Source organism: Lactuca serriola, chromosome 8, assembly GCF_051521515.1.
Source record: "Lactuca serriola cultivar US96UC23 chromosome 8, Lser_US96UC23_V15, whole genome shotgun sequence".
Taxonomy (NCBI): domain Eukaryota; kingdom Viridiplantae; phylum Streptophyta; class Magnoliopsida; order Asterales; family Asteraceae; genus Lactuca; species Lactuca serriola.
In genome coordinates, this window is record NC_136415.1 from 186821688 (window position 1) to 186849280 (window position 27593).

At 34.1% G+C, this 27593-nt stretch overlaps 1 protein-coding gene and 1 long non-coding RNA gene across 2 annotated transcripts; both read left to right on the forward strand.

The window, feature by feature from the left end:
- Positions 1–19492: 19492 nt before the first annotated feature.
- On the forward strand, positions 19493–23576 carry LOC145067674 (uncharacterized). Its single transcript, XM_079014760.1, has 5 exons — positions 19493–19738; positions 19850–19921; positions 22898–22956; positions 23095–23245; positions 23562–23576. Exons 1-5 carry the CDS (start codon positions 19493–19495, stop codon positions 23574–23576), a joined length of 543 nt encoding a protein of 180 aa, XP_078870886.1.
- Positions 23577–23693: 117 nt separating this feature from the next.
- On the forward strand, positions 23694–24578 carry LOC145071322 (uncharacterized). The gene is made up of 3 exons (XR_013690393.1): positions 23694–23746; positions 23855–23944; positions 24313–24578. It is a non-coding gene; the product is annotated as an uncharacterized LOC145071322 (long non-coding RNA).
- The last annotated feature ends 3015 nt before the right edge of the window (positions 24579–27593 follow it).

Genomic DNA, 27593 nt, shown 5'->3' on the forward strand with positions numbered 1-27593 from the left:
ATCTACCCATGTTCTACCCAACATATTAGTAGATAAAAATATACATTTTTATACATAGTTTGAAAAAACCTGTATAGCATGCTCAATGAATACATTTTCCACATAACAGATGAGGTACACACACATAACACGTATTACATAGAGAATAAATCAGATCTATGAGATAGAAGAAAGTGAATATACATTCACACATATAATCAACAAAATATACACGTAACACGTATTTCGTATAAACTACTTCGTAATTATGTGTTAGAAGAAACTGACTACACACTCACTTGATCAGAAGATGATAAGACAACACTACGGCTTGCAGAAGTAGTATTCTTCGGTAGATCTGGAAGATCTTCATAAAAACCGGGCTCCTTGCGGGCAGGGCTTCGGCTCGGGAATAACGCTCTTCGGGGTATAATTGTCACGCAAATCGAGGGAAAAGCTAGAGAGAAAGTAAGAAATTAGGCTGCCCTCGCATGCCCTTTTATAGGGGCTGAGCTTCGCATGCCCTTTTATAGGGGCTGAGCTTCGGGGTTACGTTGGGCGTAACTTCGGAGTATGCGGGGCGTACGCCTCGGAAGTCGTCAGCGCTTACGTCATTGGAGTACTCGAGTGCGAGGGTCGTCATGCTCCGCTGTACGCTGGGCGTAACCCGGATAAGTCCAGTGACTCCCCTTCAGATAATATCGGATTTATTAATTAAATTTATCTTTTAATTATTTAATAAACTTCAAAAATTCATTTCTTCTTCATACGAACTCCATTTTCGACTTTCTTTATATCCATGCGTAAGTGAAACTATGCTCTACAACTTTCGTTTAGACTCCGTCGGCTAATTTTGAATTTTATTTTTATTATTTATTTTTAGTAGGGCGGGACAGGAAAACTTCGTTATAAATTCATAACTTCTTTATCCGATGGCCGTTTTCGCCTATCTTTTTATCTCTTCGCTACTACTAACGAGATCTTCGATTCATGTTTAGATTGTTTCGGCTAAAAACCGTTTGATCTCAAATCGAGTATTTGGGCTGCATACTACTAAGTCGAAACTTCAGAAAATCATAACTTCCTCATATAAAGTCGGATTTGGGCGTTATATATATATATATATATATATATATATATATATATATATATATATATATATATATATATATATATATATTCGGAAACCTCGTTTCAGCCACTACAACTTTATGTAAAAATATCGGGTTTATTTTACACTTAAATTTTGACGCTTATGTTATTCTTAATTAAATCAAATCACATAATTAAGCAATTAAGCACAAAACACATAATACTCAAATAATACGTTCTTATTATTTCAAAATGGGTTACAAAAGTTAACCTAGACTATTACATTCCTAAAAATGGCAAGCCCAAAAACACAGGCGTTACAATTCTCCCCACCTTAGAATGATTCCGTCCTCGGAATCACACATCAACAAACAACTGCAGCTAGCGATTCATCATGTCACTTTCCGTTTCGCAGGTGAGATTTGGCCCATTCGTGTGTTTCCAATGGACAAGCACTAACTCAACCATCTTACGTCGCAATTTCTTAGTCTCTCGGTCAACAATTATCTCTGGTTCTTCAATCAACCTTTTGTTTTCATCAATTCTTAACTCCGAAAGTGGAATCATATCGGGAACTTCTCCCGTGAACTTCCTTAATGTAACGCCCGGGTTTCGGGGCTAAGCATTTTTAACAATGTAATAGTCTAGGTCAACTATTGTAACTCTTTTTGAAGTAATAAAGATGAAATATTTGAGTATTTTGTGAATTATGTGAATTTATATGCTTATTATTTAATTATAAAGATATAATTAATAAAAAATAAAAATAAGCGTCAAAATTAAATTGTGATATAAGTCTGATATATTTACATAAAGTTGTAGAGTACGTTCCCTCCTACGCGTGGATATAAAGAACGTCGAAAACGGAGTTCGTATGCAAAAGATACGACAGTTTTAAGAAAATCAGATAGTAAAACACTACTTTTCTTTAATCACGTAAAACCAAATCGATCCTTTGAGGTACTTATACTTTGCCGACGGGATTTACGAGAGGGTTTTTGGACTAAGGATATGGTGTAGTATTTGATTTCATACTCGAAATATTTTTAACGAAAATATTTACAAAAGTTGCAAAAACGGACACCGCGTGCCGTTTAGACGCAAAACTTTAAGTGCGATTTCCCGGAGTTCCGTAACTCCAAAAATTAATCTGTTCGGGTTTTTGGAATCGTTGAATTACCCTCTTTCATAAGAAATTTCTGAAAATGCAATCCAATGTTGGGATCTCGATTCATCAATTGATAAGTGTTTTAGACAAGTTAAAGGATTAAACTACCTTGTGGGACCCACTAATTATGAGCACCCAAGACGGGAGGAATAAGAGATCTTCTGATGGAAGAAGCACACAAGACCATGTACTCGATTCATCCCGGTAGCACTAAAATGTATAGGGACCTAAAACCCTACTACTGGTGGCCGACAATGAAGCTCGATGTTGCGAAGTATGTGGCCGAGTGCGTGGCATGTGCGAGAGTTAAGGCACAACATCAGAAACCGTATGAGAGTTTAGAAACTTTACATGTACCCATGGGTAAATGGGAAGACATCACCATGGATTTTGTGACTAAACTTCCCAGGACGAAGAACGGACAAGACATGATTTGGGTAGTCGTGGATCGTTTCACTAAGAGCGCACACTTCATAGCAGCCAACGAGAAATGGTCTATGGATAAGCTTGCAAATGCTTACGTGAAAGAGATAGTAAGACTTCACGGTGTTCCTCTTACAATTGTATCTGATCGTGATAGTCGTTTCACGTCACGGTTTTGGAGGAGTCTACAAGAGGAGTTGGGTACAAAGTTATGTTTGAGTACCGCTTACCATCCGCAAACCGATGGCCAGAGCGAAAGAACGATTCAGACACTGGAAGATATGCTGAGAGCATGTACCCTCGAATTCCAAGGGAATTGGGACGAGCACTTACCTCGGGTAGAATTTTCCTACAATAACAGTTTTCACTCGAGCATCAAGATGGCACCTTATCAAGCCTTGTATGGACAGAAGTGTCGTACGCCGTCTTGTTGGCTTGAAGCCGGAGAGAAGCAGTTTATGGGCCCCGAGATAGTCCATGAGACTGCTGAAAAGTTGAAGGTGATTAGGGAAAGAATGTTAGCAGCCTAGGATCGTCAGAAGAGCTATGCTGATAAGAAAAGACGACCGATAACCTTCGAAGTTGGGGATTCCGTTTTGCTTAAAGTCTCACCGTGGAAGGGACTTATAAGATTCGGGAAATGAGGGAAGTTGAGTCCAAGGTTTATTGGACCGTTCAAAGTTCTTCAAAAGATTGGGAACCAAGCTTACAAGCTGGAATTGTCCGAAGAACTCAATGGTATTCATAACACCTTCCATGTGTGTTATTTGAGGAAATTCACGGGAGATGTTCCCGACATAATTCCAATCTCAGAGTTAAGGATGGATGAGAACAAAAGGCTGATCGAAGAGCCTGAGGCAATTGTTGACCGTAAGACTAAGAAGTTACAACGCAAGATGGTCGACCTAGTGGTAGTCCGATGGAAACATTCGAATGGGCCAAATCTCACTTGGGAAACAAAGGATGACATGAGGAATCACTATCCACATCTGTTTGCTGATGCATGATTCCGGGACGGAATCAGCCTAAGGGGGAGAGAATTGTAACGCCCGGGTTTCGGGGCTAAGCATTTTTAACAATGTAATAGTCTAGGTCAACTATTGTAAGTCTTTTTGAAGTAATAAAGATGAAATATTTGAGTATTTTGTGAATTATGTGAATTTATATGCTTATTATTTAATTATAAAGATATAATTAATAAAGAATAAAAATAAGCGTCAAAATTAAATTGTGATATAAGTCTGATATATTTACATAAACTTGTAGAGTACGTTCCCGCCTACGCGTGGATATAAAGAACGTCGAAAACGGAGTTCGTATGCAAAAGATACGACAGTTTTAAGAAAATCAGACAGTAAAACACTACTTTTCTTTAATCGCGTAAAACCGAATCGATCCTTTGAGGTACTTATACTTTGCCAACGGGATTTACGAGAGCGTTTTTGGACTAAGGATATGGTCTAGTATTTGATTTCATACTCGAAATATTTTTAACGAAAATATTTACAAAAGTTGCAAAAACGGACACCGCGTGCCGTTTAGACGCAAAACTTTAAGTGCGATTTCCCGGAGTTCCGTAACTCCAAAAATTAATCCGTTCAGGTTTCTGGAATCGTTGAATTACCCTCATTCATAAGAAATTTTTGAAAATGCAATCCAACGTCGGGATCTCGATTCATCAATTTATAAGTGTTTTAGACAAGTTAAAGGATTAAACTACCTTGTGGGACCCACTAATTATGAGCACCTATTTCCAGCTCATTCTTTGCCCACGTGATAGCAACCCTCTCCATTCCTTTCTTTTTTTATCTTGAGTGCAAGCTTCCCCAATCAAGTACAAGCATGGTGATTGAAGCATGGGGCTTCTCTTCCATTAGTGTATCCCCTTACACTATAAATAGAGCTTCATATCATCTCAAAAAAAAAAATCACACCTCAATCTTTAGCTTCTCTCTCTCAATCTTGATCTCTATCTCCCTCTATATCACCTTGAAGATCATCACCATAAACCACCATTCCACCACCCCCTGTTGCCGCTGCTTTGTGAGTACTCCACCATCACAATTTATTTATTTTTTGTATGTTACATTCGTTAGCAAATGGCCAAGAACTAGTTTATTTATTTATTTTGCTTTGTTGTGCTTAATCGAAGAAGAAACAGGAGGAAGTGATTACCTTTCATTCAAATATCTGTAACTCACGATGTATGAATGAAAGAGATGCACTATGCAAACTTTGATTTGTTTTATTTAAATAAAACCCCTGACCTTTTTTTGAATTTACGAGATTGACCCCTCCTTTTTTAAATGGATTAGAAATATGCGTCCACTATTCAAACTTCATTACGAAATTAATTTTAAACCCCCTGCCATGGAAATTATTTACAAATTTAGTCCTAAACACCTAAACTAGGATGTATATGTTCCATATTGGTCCCTCATTTGGAAATTATATTTATAATTTAGTCCAACTAAATTATTTAATTAACATAACGGACACTATACCTTGGTTAATTACCAAACTACCCTCCAAATATTAATTATATTAATATTTCCTTAGGAAACTAAATTTTCTCGGAGATTCGTATTCACGGAAAACTACTCGACCTTCTCGCATCCATTCCAGAACGTTATTCGTCTATCGAACGTTAAAGTGAGTGCATAGTTACTTTCAGCTTACACATAGATATGAAGTATTTTATATAAATTACGTGCTATGTGTGCATATTATCTGAATACTTGCTATCTATGCTGGATGATCGTTTTATACATATTTTCAATGATTTAAACTGTATATGTATTTTATATCTACAAAATGTGTTGGGTAAAACATGGGTAGATGTAATAGTTGCTGTGTGACAAAATAAAATAATGAGAGGCCTCGTTATAGATGTTATTGATGATCCAGTCATCTAGCGGAGTATAGATGACGACCACAGACTATTCTAGACAGTCCAGTGGAACACTAGCAGGCTCACAACTTGTAGGTGTTTATTTGAACTATGTGTTTATTTGAACTATGTGCTCACCAGATGTACTCCATCCCCCACATGGTTGCCTTAAGGACATTTGTTGCTGAGGAATCCCCTTAGCAGTAGTGTCCTTCTCGATGATAATCCTTAGGATAGGTCCCTTATGATAGATGCTTAGGGACGTAATGTGAGGATAACGGGAACGGGTAATCGGGTTTGTTTAATTTAATGAAGTTAATAAACTTATTTATTGTGGGTTGAAAACCCTATATACTTACCAGGCTCCCAAGCCTGACCCACTCAGTTTCTTGTATTACAGGTAGTGGCGCATGAGCATAGATGTGATGTTTTGGACGAGGGATTACGGATATATGCCTGTAGATATAAAATAATGTAGTAAGGCTTATATTGTACTGTTTATGATTTTGATCTGTACGAACATGACATCCCGAGTCTTTTGATGAAATACATTTCTATGGAAATGCTTTTGATAAATCTTTATCATATTTTGTTTTGGGACAAATTCCGCAATGCTTTTTTTTAAAATGTTACTCTGATTTTTAAACAAAGCATAAACAAACCGGTCTTTTCTGGCCGTGATTTTGGGGATGTCACACTTAAATAACATATGTGGAAAGTGTTATGAATTCCATTCAGTTCTTCTGGTAGTTCGAGCTTGTAAGGTTGGTTCCCAATCCTCTGAAGAACTTTAAATTGTCCAATAAACCTTGGACTTAATTTTTCCCTTTTACCAAACCTTATAAGTCCCTTCCATGGCGAGAATTTAAGTAAGACCGAATCCCCAACTTCAAAAGTTATCGGTCTTCGCTTTTTGTCAGCATAGCTCTTTTGACGATCCTAAGCTGCTAACATTCTCTCCCTAATTATTTTCAACTTTTCCGCAGTCTGATGGACTATCTCCGGTCCCATAAAATGCTTTTCCCCAGCCTCAAGCCAACAAGATGGTGTACGATACTTCTGTCCATACAAAGCTTGATAAGGTGCCATCTTTATGCTCGAGTGGAAACTATTGTTGTAGGAAAATTCTACTAGTGGTAAATGTTCATCCCAATTACCTTGGAATTCTAGGGTACATGCTCTAAGCATATCTTCAAGTGTTTGTATCGTTCGTTCGCTCTGACCATCAGTCTGTGGATGGTAAGATGTATTCAAACACAACTTGGTACCCATTTCCTCTTATAGACTTTTCCAAAACCTCGAGGTGAAACGACTATCACGATCCGACACAATTGTTAGTGGAACACCGTGAAGCCTCATAATTTCCTTCACGTAAGAATTCACAAGCTTTTCCATAGACCTCTTCTCGTTGGCTGCTATAAAATGCGCACTCTTAGTGAATCGATCAACGACCACCCAAATCATGTTGTGACCATTCTTTGTCCTGGGTAGTTTAGTGACAAAATCCATCGTGATGTCTTCCTAATTGCCCATAGGCACAGACAAAGGTTCTAAACTCCCGTATAGTTTCTGATGTTGTGCCTTGACTCTAGCATAGGTCACACACTCCGCCACATACTTCGCAATGTCGAGCTTGATCGTCGGCCACCAGTAATAGGGTTTCAGGTCCCTATACATCTTTGTGCTACCGGGATGAATGGAGTACATGGTTTTGTGAGCTTCTTCCATTAGAAGATCTCTGACTCCTCCTAACATAGGTATCCAAACCCGATCTTGGAATACCTTCAGTCCATGACCGTTTGTATCAAACACCAACGTTTTACCCAAACGTTCCTCTTTTCGGTCATTCTTTTCAGTAGCTTCGCTTTGATCTTTCTTTATACTTTCCCAAATAGTCGAGACAACTTCTATTCTCAACGCTCTTGGCCTTTTCTTTCAAGATTGACTTTCCGACTGAGAGCATCAGCAACAACATTAGCTTTACCGAGATGGTAAAGTATCTCACAGTCATAGTCTTTAAGTAATTCTAGCCAGCGTCGCTGTCTCATGTTCAATTCTTTCTGACTAAAGAGATATTGGATACTCTTATGATCAGTGAACAATTTGCATTTTGTTCCATAGAGGTACTGCCTCCATATTTTTAGAGCGAAAACTACCGCTGCCAACTCCAAATCGTGAGTCGGGTAGTTCTTTTCATGTTCTTTCAGCTGTCGAGATGCATACGCGATCACCTTATCTCTCTGGGTCAAACACAACCCAATCCAACCCCAGACGCATCGCTATAAACAGCGAAGTCTTCAACTCGATCGGGTAGAAATAAAATCAGTGCCTCACATAGCCTCTTCTTTAGCAACTCGAAAGCTTCTCTATGCTTATCATTCCAAGCATAAACAACTCCTTGGTGGGTCAAAGCTGTTAATGGACTAGCGATCGAAGAAAAGCCTTGGATAAACCTTCGGTAGTATCTGACCAATCCCAAAAAGCTTCGGATCTCCGTGGGATTCTTCGGTTGCTCCCACTTTGTTACAGCTTCAATCTTTGCCGGATCAACCATTATACCTTCTTGGTTGACCACGTGACCCAAGAATTGGACTTCTCTAATCCAAAAATCACACTTGGAGAACTTAGCATACAACTTCTCCTTTTTCAAGACTTCCAACACTTCTGTCAAGTGTCTACCATGCTCTTCTTGGCTCTCTGAATAAACCAAAATGTCATCAATGAACACTATCACAGATTTATCAAGGAACGGATTACAAACCCTGTTCATTAAATCTATGAATGCTGCTGGAGCATTGGTTAGTCCAAACGACATAACCAAGAACTCGTAGTGTCCATATCAAGTTCTGAATGCAGTCTTCTCTATATCCTGCTCTTTCACCTTCAGCTGATGATATCCTGACCTTAGGTCGATCTTTGAAAAATAACTTGAGCCTTGTAGTTGATCGAATAGGTCACCAATCCTCGGCAGCGGATATCTATTCTTTATTGTTGCCTTATTCAGCTCTCTATAATCGATGCACATTCTCATAGTTCCATCTTTCTTCTTCACGAATAACACCGGAGCTCCCCAGGGTGATCAACTAGGTCTAATGAAACCTTTGTCCAATAACTCCTGAAGTTGCATCATCAGCTCCTTCATCTCCGTCGGTGCTAATCGGTAAGGTGCTTTTGCAATCAGCGTTGTTCCGGGCAACAAGTCAATACGGAGTTCCACTTGTCGATCAGGTGGTAATCTAGGAAGATCTTCGGGAAATACTTTCGGATAATCACACACCACCGGAATATCCTACACCTCCTTCTTCTCTTTCTTAGCATCAATCACAAATGCAAGATATGATGTACACCCTTTAGCCAAACACTTTCTGGCTTTCATTAGCGAAATGATTCTAGAATTTACTCTGCGTTTATCTCCGTACACCATGAATGATTCCTTCCCATGTGGGTTTACTTTAACTATCTTCTTTCTGCATAATATCTCGGCATCATTGGCGCTAAGCCAATCTATTCCCAAAACGATGTCGAAACCATTAAGTTCAATAGGCAATAATTCCTCGTGGAACTTATTCCCATTCAAATCAATTAAGATGTTTTTCATACGATGGCTAACAGGTACAAACTTGCCACTAGCAACTTCGACTAATAAAGCATCATCTAGTCTAACAACAGGCAAAGCTAGTTTTCTACCAAATTCATGCAAAATAAAGGAGTAGTTGGCTCCAGAATCAAACAAAATTTGGGCAGGAATTTCGTTTACGAGAAAAGTACCTGAAGCGACATCAGCTTCATCCCTCGCAGCTTCCAATGTCATCTGAAAGGCTCTCGCCTTTGGCTTTGGTGGAATGTTGGGTTTTGCTGCCTCCTTCTTTTTCGGAAAATCCCTTGAGATGTGCCCTTCCTCACCGCAACCATAGCAAACTTTCTTGGTGAGGGTGCATTCGTTATCATAATACCCTGACTTTCCACATTTGAAGCATGTGACCACTTCCCCGTCATATTTCCCCTGATGCTTCTTTTTACATTTGTCGCACCATTTCGTTACGACCTTTCCCCCACTTCCTGTCGAACCAGATTTCGAGAATTTATTTTTCTTGCTGGACCCTGAAGATCCCTCGAAGTTCCTCTTTTCACCACCCTCAACTTTGTTGGCGGTTCTCCCCTTAATCATATTTTCAATAGACTTGGCAGCCCAGATAGCTGGCTCAAGAGTATGTGCCTGACGCACTAGCACCTCGTACTCCAATGGGAGTCCCTTTCGCATACCTGTCCACCTTTATTAGCTATCCGGGACGATGCGCAAGGCAAACTCCATTTTTCTATGAAGGCGTTTGTGTAATCGTCGACTGACATGCTGCCTTTTGTCAATGTCAGAAACTTGTTTTCCAATTCAAGTAGATTTTGGGCTGAGCAGAACTTACGTTTAAACTGCACCAAGAATTATGCCCAAGTTAATTGCAGTGGTTCATTAGGGCTAAGGGTCTTCCCCAGAGTGTTCCACCAACGAACAGCTCCACTCCTGAATTGACATACTGCGAACGTGGTCTGCAATTTTCCTCGACAACCACAAGTCATGAAGGCCAACTCCATTTCGGAGATCCAATCCATTACTCCGATCGGGTCCTCCTTCCCAGTAAAAGTTGAGAACTTGCAAGTTAAAAAGTCCTTGTACTTTCACCCCAATCCATCTTGATTATTGTGTCTATTAACATGTGGGTTCTCTTGACCAATTATCCCACTGAGGTTTTCTCCTTCGGACTGCCCTCCATTTACTTTGGGCTCTTCAACTCGAATTCATGATTCTTCACGATTCTGCGTAATCAAACGTCTGGTTTCATCCATTTGACGATCCAACATTGCATGAATCATCATTTGTACTCCTGCCATTGTCATTGGCTCTGGTGCTGCGGCTGCAATAGCTACTCGTTCAATCACAGGCGCTTGCTCGACTACAGGCGGCTGATTCCTGTTTTCGTTTGCGTTTCCAACATCGCTTCTTGTTATCGCCATTCTTGATCTATACACCGAATAAGGTGAAATTTATATCTTCATTCGTGAAAGATATTACGATCCTCCATATAACTCCGAAACGATTACATGCTAGTTCTAATATCGTCGTCATACACTTAGAATCCTAAACACATAAACCTTCAGATCTGATTGGCAACAAATTGTAGATCCGAACAAATAGTATCATATAAGGAAACATATAACATTTAGCACATAAAAGCATTTTAGGCAATTTTCCTAAAATAAACTAGTGCTCGTGTCTAAAACATAGCAGACACACGTCTCAAAATCTTCGCTTAGCATTTTAAGTTTAAGTCTAGAAATCCTACAAATTCCTAGTTCGCTTAAACTAATGCTCTGATACCGACTGCGACACCCCGAAAATCACGGCCAGAAAAGACCGGTTTCATTAATGTTTTTTAAACATTTTCAGAGTAAATTCTTTTGATTTTAAAAGAGATGCGGAATTTGTTCCCAAAAACAAAACATGATAAAATAGATCTTTTATCAAAACATTTCATAAAGAAATATAATTTCCTTTCATAATCAAAAATCGGGATGTCATGTTCTGATACAGACCATAAAGCATAAACGATAACATTAGAAGTCATTCAACAAAGATATACATACACAGACTTGTAAACAAAACAACTTGATGATTCGTCCATCTTATGCTCTTGCGCCACTTCCTGTAATACAAATAAACAGAGTGGGTCAGGCTTGGGAGCCTGGTGAGCATATAGGGTTTTTAACCCACAATAAATAATTATATTTAATTCAACAATCAATAATAACCCGATTGCCCATTCCCGTTATCCTCACTTTACGTCCTTAAAACAACATCTATTATAAGGGACCTGATCTGGGATTTTCATCGGGACGGACATTACTGCAAAGTGGCTTCCTTAGCAATAAATATCATAAAGGCAACCATGAGGGGATAGAGTACACTGGTGAACACATCGTTCACAACACCTACAGGTTATGAGTCTGCTAGTGTTCCACAGGACTGTCTAGAAAGAGTCCGTGGTCATCATCCATACTCTGCTGAATGACTAGATCAACGACAACAACATCGAGGCCTCTCATCTGTTTATTACACACCAACTATGTACCCATGTTCTACCCAACATATTAGTAGATAAAAATATACATTTTTATACATAGTTTAAAAAACCTATATAGCATGCTCAATGAATACATTTTCCGCATAACAGATGAGGAACACACACATAACACGTATTTCATAGAGAATAAATCAGATCTATGAGATAGAAGAAAGTGAATATACATTCACACATATAATCAACAAAATATACACGTAAGACGTATTTCGTATAAAATACTTCATAATTATGTGTTAGAAGAAAGTGACTACACACTCACTTGATCAGAAGATGATCAGACATCACTACGACTTGCAGAAGTAGTATTCTTCGGTAGATCTGGAAGATCTTCACAAAAACCGGGTTCCTCGCGGGTAGGGCTTTGGCTTGGGAATAATGCTCTTCGGGATATAATTGGCACGCAAATCGAGGCAAAAGCTAGAGAGAAAGTAAGAAATTAGCAAAAGAATTAGGCTGCCCTCGCATGCCCTTTTATAGGGGCTGAGCTTCGGGGTTACGTTGGGCGTAACTTCGGAGTACGCGGGGCGTACGCCTCGGAAGTTGTCAGTGCTTACGTCATCGGAGTACTCGAGTGCGAGGGTCGTCATGCTTCGTTGTATGCTGGGAGTACAGCTTTATGCTAGGCGTAACCCGGATAAGTCCGGTGACTCCCCTTTGGATAATATCAGATTATTAATTAAATTTATATTTTAATTATTTAGTAAACTTCAAAAATTCATATCTTCTTCATACGAACTCCGTTTTCGACGTTCTTTATATCCACGCGTAGGTGAGACTACACTCTACAGCTTTTGTTTAGACTTCGTCAGCTAATTTTGAATTTTATTTTTATTATTTATTTTATGTAGGTCGAGACAGGAAAACTTCGTTATAAATTCATAACTTCTTTATCCGACGTCCGTTTTCGCCTATCTTTTTATCGCTTCGCTACTACTAATGAGATCTTCGATTCTCGTTTAGATTGTTTCGGCTAAAAACCGCTCGATCTCAAATCGAGTATTCAAGCTGCATACTACTAAGTTGAAACTTCAGAAAATCATAACTTTCTCATACGAAGTCAGATTTGAGCGTTCTATATATATTCAGAAACCTCGTTTCGGCCACTACAAATTTATGTAAACATATCGGGTTTATTTTACACTTAAATTTTGACGCTTATTTTATTCTTAATTAAATCAAATCACAAAATTAAGCAATTAAGCACAAAACACATAATACTCAAATAATACGTTCTTATTATTTCAAAATGGGTTACAAAAGTTAACCTAGACTATTACATTGCTAAAAATGGAAAGCCCATAAACATAGGCGTTACATATTTGCTCCTGTCAGCTTAACGTCCTTTTGGCCGCCTTCTAGACCCACAAAACGACTTCTTAGGGGTTCATAATCGCAGGAATCAATCTAGGGTGTAAGATCTCCCCTTTGGGATATATTTTGGCTCTATTTATAGTTTTCAATTTCAACTCGAAGACTTTGGACACCAACTTGGGTAGTTATTCATTAAAATACCGTATTCCCCAACTCAACGACAAGAATCGCAAAGATTCCATTTAACTCGGTGAGTTTGTGTTAAACTCAATGAGTTTGTTGGGAATTACCATTTTCTCAAAACCCAAAAGTCGTCCAAAATTGTGTCTAGTTTTTGGAACATTTTGATTCTTGTGTATCAGAGTTACGAGTCAGGAGATATGGCCAAAACACTGACGAGGGGTCAACCTGTCCAACAACACCCTTTTTGCGTCTTTTTAGCTCATTTCTCTTCCTTTTGCATTCCAACTCCCATTTTAACTGTAATTTAACAATTCAAAGCGTATTAAGTATCTTTTATTTCTACATAACAAAAAAACATAGTATAAAATAATAAGAAAACGTCATAAATATATGCATAAAATAGACGCTATCAAACATCTAATGATCAACAACCACCTAAGGATGACAATAATCCTCCACTTACTCACATAACTCATTTTGATTCTCAAATGAATGATGTTACCTTCCTATCTACTCCTACAATAAATGGCTTTCCAAAAGATTTAGATTCTCCAACTACATATGTTTGCTATGATATTGTCAAAAAGAAGGAATATACAACTACAACTCTTCAAGTTGACCTCTTGAAAACTGTGTGTGACGAAATTTTGGCTCATATTGATGAATGCTTAGTCCTTTCTGAAGATGAAGAAGGATTTCTTGAACTTGACTTCCTTGTTGATTCGGTTCAGGCCCATGCTATTCATCTCTTAATAATTCTCTCAACTGATTACCAAGTTGAGGCGGAGGCTCAGCCTGAATGGAAGTTTCAGGCTCAAAGGGAGCAACATGTCAACAACGACTTTGGTTTAGATGACGATCTAGTTTTTTCTAAGAAGCACAAGTATACCGCCTCATCCTCTGACCCTACCCAAGGTTAAATTTCTTTTATTAAGTTTATGGTGAATGGAGGATATCTACAGAATATGCTAGAGCTTTAGTTGTTGAACATAATCTCGCGACACATGAATCCACTTGTATTAGAAAGAATTCTTCCTCATCAGCTCCTAAAGCTACTCCTGCTAAAGTATCAACATTAGATCCCACTGTTATAATTCAACTTTTTAATGCTGAAGTAGAGAAGAAAAAGAGAGTTCAAGACATTCTCACAAGAATTGATAGATCCAAATATGTTGATGTCCTCAATTGAAGATTCTCTCTGGATCCCTTTGTGAAATTTAGGTGTACTAAAACAAAGGGAGAAAGAATTTAGACAGTGAACCTAATGAGAAAAGACACAAAATGAGAATACCCTGAAAAGATTCATGTATATGATGTTGTCAAATATGGATATAGTGAATGGTTGGAAATTCAAGCTATCTTTAAAAATCACAAGTGTCATGCATAAGAATTGAATCTTACAATCATCCTAATGATTAACAAAGTCATAAATCTTGATTTAGTTCCTCTCCATAATACATCTTCCACTCCCACAACTTCATTCTCCGCAAGATCTAGAAGAAGGTCCGAACATTCAAAGTTCTTACTTCCTTATGGGACTATCTATAAAAACTATTCTCTTCAAGCAAATGTTGAGTGCATTTAACATCTTTTCGTCAGAGAACCTAGAAATGGAATGTTTTATGTTGAAAAAAATGACCATGTGTGCTTCTAATGGTCTCTTCATATCCATAAAGCTCTAATTGATCATCTTTTTCATTTGAGATTTGAATGCAAAGGAAAACCAGAAGCTGGCTGCTATCACTAGATTATCTCTTTTGAACTTGAGAAAAAAAGAGATGAATTAGCTTGTAATGATTACAAATGGATTAATACTGAGATCATCTCAGATGCTGAAAAAGTTATCTTTGAAGATATTTTGGAATAGGTTTTGACATCATCAGATTGGGGGAGATTGTATGGTGTAACCTTATAATCAGAAGATAGCGTGATATATTACTTGTTAGCTAAGTTTCATGATCTATTATCTTTGTGATAAATTATTTTTTGTATATTATATATATATATATATATATATATATCTTTCACATATGGTAGTTATCATAATTATTTAAATCCCTGATATGTAGGGATTTGAATCTGGAATAGCCATCAACCTAGTATATAAGTTACACTTGGGTTGCATGGAAAAACAACTTTGTGCACACCCTCTTCGTGAGAGATTTTTATTTGAAATTTGTTTTTTTGATAAACCTCTCCTTGTTTTTGTCATTCTTTTATATCTTCTGTTCTTTTTTTGATCCTTCATATATCGCCATACAGTTACATGTGAATTGTAATTTTATCATTTTGTCAAGTAAGCGAGACTCACATCCATCAAATAACTTTATGTCAAATGTTTCCAAGATACCATCTGATTGGAGCTTAGTGATGCATTTCTTGTTTATATGGCCAAGATGATAATGTTACAAACATGATCTATCCAAAACAATTTTGGAAGAATCAACATTTAATATTAAATTATTAGATTTACTAATGCAAAAAACATTCTCATATATATATATATATATATATATATATATATATATATATATATATATATATATATATACCATTGCAAGGACTAGATTTAAAGTAAAAAAGAACCATTCTTCTAAAACCAAAATATCACCATTGTCATTAGCAAAAGAAAATTGAAAAACCATGCTTAAACAACACATAAAAAGAAATAATGTATTGTGCCATATCAGATGAATATCACAATTTAATAATTAAAAATAAGCATCACTTATAAGCACAAGCTTATAATCTCCAATCCTTATCATAGGTAGAATGTGTATGTTTCCCATGATCAATTTAAGCTCCATATGCTTCAGCTTCCTACTTTCCTTTAGTCCATGCATCTCACAGAAAATGCAAGTACCTCGTGCTATATCAAGATCCCAATAATTACAAGTTGATGTACTATGGGGTTCAATCATAAACATACCTAAAGTGTCATATTCATTGACCTTGTTCTTCTTCAAAACTTTAGGTAGCTACGTTTCCAATGCCCTTTCTGTTAGCAGTAGAAACACATGGCCTCATTAGGGTTAGTGTTGTGAGATATATCAGATTAGACCTTTTAATTAAGAACTTGATTAGACTGTCCAACCTTGGTCTTTGCATTTCCTTTCGGATGAGAAAACTTTTTCCATTTAGCAGTACCATGACCAATGGCCAGGAAAAGAGCACTGGAGTTGGTTCTATGAGTTTTATGCAAACTCGTTTAGACAGTTTTCAACATGCCATGCAACTTCATCATGATATTATCTAGATTGTTCATATTATAGTTATAATCAACTATTGATATGAATTGGAAGTAAAGTTAAGCACCATGTCAATGGCTAACTCCTTTGGGAACTGAACACCTAGATTCTCCATTCTATCTATGTATAATTTCATCCTTTGAACATGCATACATACATATGCTTCTCTTGATATTTAAATGCCATGAGGTACTTTATGACCTCAAATCATTTTTGCCTAGCTTGTACTTGGAACATTACCTTGAGCTGGTATTTTATGTCAAATGCATCCTAGTTCTCAAATCCCTTTTGGAGCTCGAAGGACATGGTTGCTAACATAAGGAAATCAACCTTATTCAAATCATTGTAATGCTTGTTATAAGCAACAACTTATATTGTAGCAATTTTAGAAAGTTTTGGGACATCCTCATTGAGAACATAATCCATGTTCTCGTACCTAAAGGTGATCATCAAGGTGTAGATACAATCAAGGTAATTGCGTCCAATGACTTTCTCCTAAGAAAAAAATTTCATAAGAGCGAAAAGTTTGAGTGAGGTGGAGGAGGAGGAGGAGGAAGATTGTTGTTGTTGTTGTTTGGAACATAAATCTACAAAATAGAGTTTTAGTTGCTTTGATTAATCCTTAAATTTTTTTTACCCAAAATAAGAATTATTTAACAAGGCTAGGATACACATATGGCTTTATGATGTGCAAAGGGATATCGTGAACATACCAAATATTTAGCTAGGTAGGAAATAATATTCGTCAATTTCAATAATTATAAAACTCATATATCTTTGAGATTCATTGACTAGAGTCAATGACATGTTAATCTCGATTATGCTCATCTCAATCCATGACATGGATGTCGTGAATAACAGATTTGATAGTGAATAAACCATGTAAAAATTGAATGATCCTCGACTTAAGTTACACTTGAGATTAGCAAGTGTCACATCATTTTCAACTATATTCTCAAGTTGATGTGCCAACAAACCGCATACGCTCCATAAATAGACTATAAAGAAATTGTGCGTTTTTCATGGGTAGAATGAAAATCATGTATTTAATAATATAAAACAAGATTTCGTTTTAATATGTTAAGTTAATAATTTTAACTTGAAACATTTATCCTATCAAGTCCTTTCGGTAACTGCACTCAAAACGCAGAGAGGCGCTGATGATGGTAGGTATGAGCTTTTAAAATCCGATCTCATTAGGAATCAAAGAGACATCATTAAACCTCTCTTATAACATTAGAGTTGATGAGCCTAGTAGTAGTAAGACCCACAATATTTTTATTAAGCATGTGAGAACGCAATGTTGTGTGTGTGTGTGTGTGTATATATATATATGTGTGTGTGTGTGTGTGTACTCATTCTCTCTCTCTCTCTCTCTCTTTCTCTCTCTGTCTCTCTCTCTCTACTACCGTATATAGGTGAATTTAAACCTTTTAAATTTAAGTATTTATTAATTCAAATGAGTATACGAGGACGTAATGTTAATAATTAAATATTGAAAATTATTATATAAATTTATAATCCTATTATAAATAATAATTAAAGTAATTCAAATAAATATTCAAATTTATAATCCATATGATAAAAAATATTTAACTTAAAAAGAGTTGATCAACATGCAGTAAAAAAATGGGTCACCAATAGGTTTATTTTTTTGAGTGAGTAGTTTGTTTGGGTGACTAATGATCATATAGTTTTAATCTTGTTTTTTTGTTAACTTCTTACTAGTTTTATAGAATCATTGTTGTTCAACATAAGTTGGATTAAGTAATTTAGGAGGAGAGATACCTTTAAATAAATAGATTTTCAGAAATATTAGTTATCTGAAATCGGTTTTGAAACGTTTTTTTATAATCACTAAGCAAGTTAACTGTTATTTGTTAGTAGACATTTCAAATCTAAAATTTTCAGTTGTTGTAGATATAATATGTCTTCATTTTTCATAAAAAATTAAATATCCTCCTAACTTCTCTTTTTAACTATTTTCCTACTCATATAAGATTTAGAAAATTAAATTGTTTTCTACTTAATCACCCTACCATTTCAATGGTTGCTATGTGTAAAACATAAATTCTATTTCATCATATCATCCTTTGATTTTAACACTTGTTATTATCTTTATCTTGTGAATAAAAGGATAAGTATGAACATCTAGTAAGAGGATAGTTAACCTCTCATAAGATTATGATATGTTTATACCATTAATTCTTTTTCTTAATCATTTCTATTGATTTTGACACTTGTATATATTTAATGAGTATGAGAATAAGTGGGAATAAATTTTAGAAGTATATTTGATTTCTTTGTTTCATAAGGAAGTCATGTCCCATGGTTAACTATTTATTAATTTAAAATGACACATCTTACTTCATATTTACAAGAATCCTGAGGAAAAAAAATGATCAAGTTTATTGTGCTGAACAAGTCTAAAGTGTTGTTTGTTTTTTCGAAGAGAAAATGCCTGAATTCTGCAGACCACCTCTGCAATCCTCTGTAGCAGAAGAGGTGGAACAAATGGCTGCAACATTTAATAAAAAATATGTTTGTTTTTTAACGTCTGCAGACTGCTGCAGTAAGTTAAACTAAGGCGTGAAGAGGTTTGAAACAGTTGGTTTAGTGCTGAGCCACGCAGCACACGCGCAACAGTTTTTAAGTGAGAAGTCTTATGGAAAACAAACAGCTGCGAAGGGGCAAGTGCTGCGTGCATGCTGCACGACGCAACAATAAGTGGTATGAAGTGATTTTTTTAAAAAATCAAACACCACCTAAATAAATGTTGAAGGGGTATAATTAATACTGATGAAAGAAATTAGTTTTGGTTTGAATGCATAACAAGTGAAAATTGTTGTGAAAGACTTTCAAATCATCACCACGTCATCACCATTTATTAATGTATATAACATGCCCCAGTTCTCTTTTTTCTCCCACCGTCAAACGAATAAGCCTTTCCAATCCAAAGATCATAGAACTCTCTAGGGTACACACACTATATTAATTTCTTCAATTTCTCATCTTGATTGCATCTAGTTTTCTTAATTATTAATGACAGATAACTTGCAGAAAAATGAGTGATCACGTTGTGGTAAATGTTAGTGGACTCACAACAATGGAAGAGGTCAAGAAACTAGGGATTTTGGGCAAAGAAGGCACAAGTTTCGAGAATGGAAACCATCAGGAGTTGGAAAAGCATAAATTTTCCTTTCTCGGCAACGAAGAAGAGGAGATAGAGAAAAAGGCATGTCGCATTTGTCATGAAGATGACTTTGTTAAGAATCTTGAAGCACCATGTGCTTGTAATGGCAGCTTGAAGGTCATGATATCAAAACCTAATTTTCTCAGAAGAAAAAGATCAACTATATATAAACAACTTTGAATAAGTTTTAATAAACACTAGGTGTTAAACATATTGATTTTGATGCAGATGGCTCATCGAGCTTGCATTCAACTGTGGTGCAACGAGAAAAGGAGTACCATCTGTGAGATATGCAAGCAGGTAAATGTATTAACAATATTAATTATGTGGTGCAAAGATCACCCACTTTTATTTTGTTTTCCATTTTCCATTTATCTTTTCACATTGCACAATTCGGTCTAAAATCTTTTACTAATCCATACAGTTCATAAGACCATGTTTATCCGTGTGTATAACAGATTTGAAAGAGAAAAAAATATTCAAACACTTAAATTGTAAAGTCTAAACCATTAGTATACAACACATTTCGGTCAACTTTTAATAAATATAGACAATAAGCATTTAATTATGGTTTTTAATTTCTTATATATATATATATATATATATATATATATATATATAATAGAAATAATATTTTTACATATAAATTTATTTTAATTTAGATAAAACAATATTATTTATAAAGAATTTCTTGTGTGCCCAAATCTCTCTCTCTCTCTCTCTCTATCTATCTATATATATATATATATATATATATATATATATATATATATATATAATCAATATTATATTAAATGTTCTAAAATACCAACCATTAATATAATATATCATATGTTCTTTTATTTATTTTTTATATTTTTATTTTTTATTTTTTTAAATACCAACAATTAATATCCTATTAATTTTTTTTCTTTTGATCTTCATGCTTACACAATTAATCTTCTATATCTAAGAATGCAACTTTCTAATTTTACTTCACATTTAAAGTTTTATTATCCTTTGACTAGTTATATTTTTCTATTATTTTAATCTTTAATACTGCATATTAAATTATATATATATATATATATATATATATATATATATATATATATATATATATATATATATATATATAGGGCTAGGTTATTTTGTTTTCAATATCTATTGTGTGCATGTATGACTGATTATAAACCAATCATTTTAGTTATTTTAAGAAAGTAATTAATGCATATTACATGTTGAAGATATAATGGGTATTAATTACATCTTCAGCATTTAATATACATTAATTACTTACTTAAAATAACTAAAATGATAGGTCCAGAATCAATCATACATGCACACAATAGATAGTGAAAACATTTGAACCTAAGTATATATATATATATATATATATATATATATATATATATATATATATATATATATATATATATATATATGAGTAAATTACATGAATGGTCCCTATAGTTTAGGGTAATTTGCGTGTTTGGTCCTTAACATATTTTTTTAACTCGGAAAGTCCCTACTCTTTATTTTTTTTACGCGTTTGGTCCCTGTCTTACCTAAAAAAACTAGTTTTTCCTTGATTTTTAATTCATTTAAATAAACACACCCCCAACCCCACCCTCCTCACATTACCTTACCTATCCCACAATTTTCCCTATTAAAACAATAATATTTTTAGGTAAGATAGGGACCAAGTGCGTAACAAAAACAAACAATAGGGACTTTCCGAGTTAAAAAAAATAAGTTAAGGACCAAACGCGTAAATTACCCAAACCACAGGGACCATTTGTGTAATTTATTCTATATATATATATATATATATATATATATATATATATATATATATATATATATTTTGGCTGATGCAAGTACAACCTTAGAGGGAGAGGAGGGGGGGGGGGGGGTACATATAATTTTTTTTTTAATTTGGATAAAAAAAATATTATTAATAGAATTTCTTGTGTGTCCTAAGAGCTCTCTCCCTATATATATATATATATATATATATATATATATATATATATATATATATATATATATATATATATATATATATATATATATATATATATATATATATATATATATATATAGGGAGAGAGCTCTTAGGACACATAAGAAATTCTATTAATAATATTTTTTTAATATATATATATATATATATATATATTCTAAAATACCAACCAATAATATAATATATTAATTACTTCTTTGTTTTATACTACCGGCAATTAATATATTGTTAAATTTTTTTTCATTATTATGGTTACACAATTAATCTTCTATATTTAAGAATGCTTCTTTTTCATTTTACTTTACTTTTAAAGTTTTATTACCCTTTGACTTGTTACATTTTTCTATTATTTTAATCTTCAATACTACATATTAAATTATAGAAATTAAATCTTTCCATAGTTTCTTTTTATATATTTTTCTATCAATTTTAAATGATTACATGTGTCAACCAAGTGTATTGAAATATTTTTATTTTCATTAAATATGATACATGTTGTTATTTAAGATATATATATATATATATATATATATATATATATATATATATATATATATATATATATATATAAAAGGATTTGTAGGAATAAATTATGAAATGATATTTAATTTATAATTAAATTATTAGATTTTATAAACATAATTAATTTTCAAAAGACCCGATATAATTATTTTCAAAATTAAAATAAAAGACCAACGAATAATTTTCTTATCAACAAAGTTTTGTAATAAACTTTTTCCTAGTATAATATATATATATATATATATATATATATATATATATATATATATATATATATATATATATATATATATATATATATATAATTTATGCTTCTATGTGTACAGAAATTGACATAATTTACCAAAATTTCATTCGTGTCTCACTAAATATGTCTTACTTTGTGTATATTACTAAAAGTTTAACGTGATTTGTTTGCTAAAAAAAGAATGTTGTTTTGATGCCTGTTTTTGCTTATTAAATATCTATGATGTATATGCCAATGTAGGAGTTGAATTAGCTGTACGATTGTTGACATTTAATGAATACGAAGAAGCTCAATTGTAAATGAATTTTATTATGGCAAAATATACATGTTTGATTCTTAAATATACGTGTCATTAAACTTTATTGTATTAAAATGTTATAGGAAAATTAAATTGGAGTTATATAGAGAATAGAATGATACTGTTAGAATCTATTATATGTAAAAAAGTTCGCAACGAAGGATACTTTTGAGATTTTTTGATCTCTTTTGTTCTTTTGTGCAGCCTTACCAGGATGGATATACACTCCCACCATCGGCTCACGAAACCATACTTGATGTCAAGTAAGGCTTCTTTTTGTTTTTTGGGTCTTCAGATTATAATCGTTTGTCTGTTTGTAAATATTTTCAAATATTGTTGTTTTTGAAACCAAAACATGGTACAAATAATATCAAAAACCTGACGATGAGATTGACTTTCAGTGACATCGATGGTTGGGATGAGGAGTTTTTCATTCGAACCAGGTTGTTCGCCGCTGTTGTACCCCAACGACCTTTTGGGATTAATCCATATGATGGAATAACAATCGGAGATCGTGCCAAAGCTATCTTCATTTTGGCTATTCTTCTTATTGTAAGACACTCTTGCATACCGCTTAATCTCGACAATCCTTAAATTTTTGCAAATTCTCCAACTTATTTAAATATACCTTTGACAATGATATGCAACTTATAAATCTCTAATTTTTAGTATGCGAAATCGAAAAAAATTCACTCCTAAATACATTTTCAAATTCTTGATTATCTTTTCAAACCAATTTTGTAATCTCCTAGCTTTGTATATTTTTGTATAGTTTATTAATTATCATGCGTCTTTATTGCTCTTATATACTAATAATTAGCATGGATATTGTTTGTTATTTCTTTTATTCCGTTATTAATTAATTTAGGCAAATATACCATAAAAAGATTTTCCTAATTTCCTAGCTTCCATTTTGGTAAGATGTTATTTATATAAGAAATTCACATTTTTTCTCCGTCTCGTCCTGTTATTTCATTTGTTCAGTCAATGGATCTGATGATGATATGGCTGGCATTTTCGGTTTTGGTTGAGCATATTGGCCATATGCTATCAGTAAGTAGGAGTTGATTCAACTTAATTTTGTCATCAACTAAGATTATATAGTTTAAAACTTAAAAAAAAAAATACATAATTTAATCAATTATTTGCGTTGATCAACAGATAATTTGCCTTATTTTCTTGGTCTTCTTGATGCTGATTTATACTTTAACTTGGATTGACAGTCTCTCTGGCCATAGGCGTCGAAGACTGGTTAGTCTCTCTTCCGGTCTTGATGTTTTCTATTTGTGCATTGAAAACAATTGTTGGAATTTCACATCAGCTAAGACACAATTCTATTTGTGACCTTTATATATATGTTGGAAACTCACCTATGTTCATTGATAGCTTTTTTTTAGAAAAATCAAGGACTTCATATACCTAACGTAGTATCATCGTCGAGGTCAAGCATCCACAAGACTTAACACATGCCTAGTCCTTAACATCAAACTCTTAGGGCACTTGTTGGAATCTTATACCTTTCTCCTTAAGGACTCTTTTAGAGAGAAAATATATGGCTACATAATTTTAACATTAATATTATCTTTTTATGATTAACACTAAGTTACATGTTGCCTTAGGAATCCGCAGGAGCATCGACAAGATTGACTGCTATACCTGTTGGAATGCCCATACCACATTCAATGCATCGTAGAAGGGTGCTGCAACACCAATCAGAGTCTGATGAGGACAAATATTCTATCAGTGAGTAGTAAAATAGTATAGTTTTTATGAATAAATGGCAGGATGGCATGAACAAACTTTTCATATTTCTTTTAGTTTTGTTTACTTACTATGGTAATATGTCATGGGAGTTTGCTTTGGGAAACTTTGAAAATAATGTTCAAGTGCGTTTATATAATGCTTAAGAATGTTGTTTATGTTATGGTGGAGAGGCATTTTAGTAATTTCTTAAATATTTTACATATTTTGTAACGTGACAGTTTCTTTGATCTTGCACTATATTTATAGTCGCGTGCTCGCAACTCAAAAGAAATATCTTAGAGAACACAATTCAGGCCAATTCCACTTGACATCAATGGGTTTCCCTTTTGAGCCCATCGCATTTGATATCTAGTGGTGGTTGTATTCAAGACAATTGAACTCGTCTTCTTGGGAATATATTCGATTTTTAGGTTCTAACACATTAAAGAATATAACGCCTGAAATCTAAGGTCCCATTGCATTCAAGCGTACTACATTCTAGGTTCTACTGTATTAAATTCAATAACAATGACTCATGACTATTAGAAAACAAGGGCTTTACCTAGGTCACAATCCACAATCCGTAGGTATTTTGTAAGTAAAAGGCCATACCTACGGAATTGCTACGGAAAAAGAGTTGTAGCATAAACGCCGGTGGGTAAATTTTACCTACGGATCTATGACAGACTAGCTACAGAATACGTACGACATTTTCCCTGAATAAAATACCTACGGAATAGCTATGGATTTCCTACGAATTATCGACGGGGTCCATTCTGACTGACATTGACTTTATCACCTACGAGTTTCCTATGCCCTACATTACCGACAAATTTTCCATACGTATTCCATCACTAATTACTTTTTATTAAAAAAAGCAGCAAAAATTTATAAACATTTCAGTCTTTTTTTTTTCCTCCAAGATATTGAAAAAGCCAAATACATTAGATTTATAATAATATTGAAATTCAACCAGAAAACTAATAACATTATAATAAAACTAATAAACATCGTCTAATACATTAAAAATATATCAAATACAAATACATATTACTTATGAACATTGTCTAATACTACATTAAACGTGTTTAATAATACATATTAAAAGTGTCAACTACAAGTGTTTAACTAAGTGCTAACAAACATAAAACTGAAAATTATTTGGTGGATTAATACTTGATAAAATACCGGATAAGTTGAATCGATAAAGACCGACAAGTGTTCTTTAATTTGAGTTTTGAATCAAATGCCGCTAATTGTTCTTGTTTCAATATACCATAATTAGTGATCACAAAAAATACAAATATAGCAATGTACTTTCATTTATTTGTTTATTATAGCCATAATTGAGAGTATTTTTGAAAGTACAACACTATAAGTAAGACAAAATGAAAGTAAGATGTTATAATAAACATTTATATCTTGCATTTAAGTAGCTTAAAAATAAAAACATATTTCCTTCTAATAATAGACTCCTTCGTCATGTTGTTGAATCACTAGAATAATCGGCTCATTCATCATTTTGTCATCACAAGAAGTTGGCTACCAATACAATGATCCATCATGCATAATAAAGATAGAAATTAAAGCATATGTATGCATGCACCAAGATTTAATTATTTAAAAAACCCCTCACCGCCCCAATACGCCATTTATGGCTACCAAAATCTTTAAAAGATGCTACATCCAACACCCAAAAATAAGTTAACCGTTTAAATTATTTATTAATAGTTAAATACAAGGAAAGTATGTTTAAAGAAATATCAATTTACAATGTGGTAGATTACCGAAGGAATACCTACGGATTTACTTCCGTTGCTATTCCGGAAATATTCCATAGCTAATTACCGATGGAATACCTGTAGATTTACTTTTGTCGTTATTCCGTAGCTATTTCATCATCTTTTGTTAAAAAATTTAGTGCATCCAATTTCTTAGATATTCCGTAAGTAATTACCTACATAAAATTTATGTATCTATTTTTCGTAGGTAAACCCATGTTTCATAGTAGTGCATATATATGCTTTATATATGACATTTGGGTTCTAATGTAGTTAAACCTATCTTACACGACATCCAAGAACATCTAGGTTATGATTGTGAAGTCTATCCTTCTAGACATATGGGATCTAGGCAAAAGCCTAGCACAGTCTTACACATATCACACATATAGACCCATGATCAACCTGATATAGAATGTATAGCCAATGAAAATAAAAGAATTTGGTCTAATTAATCAATCTGACGAAATTGATTTTTAGATTCACAGTGATGTAGTTCTCTGCGATTATGTGTATGTTGTCTAGACTTTATGTAGATCTAATATATATTACCTTGTCAACATTAAATATTTCACAATATCATTTTGGAATCATTTTACTAAACTTCTCGTGTTTAAGGCTCTTCCATTGTAAATGTCATTCAATAAAACTTGGTTGACCTATCTATATGACGTGAAACTTCATATGGACTAAAAAATAAGTCAAAGCCTAACTGCTCCATCCATTACCATTTATTGGACCCATCAAGCATCTCTCCTATTTCACTTATATTATGCCGTCTCCAAGTATCTATCCTCTTTCTTTTCTATTTATCGAACTCAAGCATGATAGGGATAAATATGTTTCCTCTAAATGTTGGTTCCAACAGTCACTTTACTTATTCCCTGGTTTTTTCTCTTGTTGCTTTTTCCGACACATTATAAAGTTTTTCATTTACAAATCATCATCATCATCATCATCATCAATGATCACATGGGGGGGGGGGGGGGGGGAGTCCTCAAAAAAAAAGTTTCATCCTCCTAAAGATAGATATTAAAATCAGTAGTGTTTACTATCATCAGGGTTTAGTGTTTAGAGTTTATGGGTTATGGTTTGTGGTCCCTTTATATTATCATGGATTTTGTATTGGATGGATATCTTCTTAAATGAAATATAACGCATTTGATTACTATCAAGTAAAGAACATCCAATCAAGTCAGTCTAGAGATATGAGACTTTTGGTATATAACCTTTTGGAAAATACAAGATCGAGGACGTGATTATCTAGACACTGCTCTAGATCTACTAGTGTTGTAATTAGAACTAATGATTAATTAGGTAGTTCATATAATAAGCTACACGACCAATTAGGGTTTAGGGTTTAGTTTTTAGGTTAT

Excerpts from the sequence above, each read along its gene's own strand:
- LOC145067674 (XM_079014760.1), top strand. The coding sequence starts at position 19,493 with ATGAGTGATCACGTTGTGGTAAATGTTAGTGGACTCACAACAATGGAA. Across the intron at positions 19,922-22,897 it reads TCTGTGAGATATGCAAGCAG|CCTTACCAGGATGGATATAC; the intron begins GTAAATGTATTA and ends TCTTTTGTGCAG. Across the intron at positions 22,957-23,094 it reads GAAACCATACTTGATGTCAA|TGACATCGATGGTTGGGATG; the intron begins GTAAGGCTTCTT and ends ATTGACTTTCAG.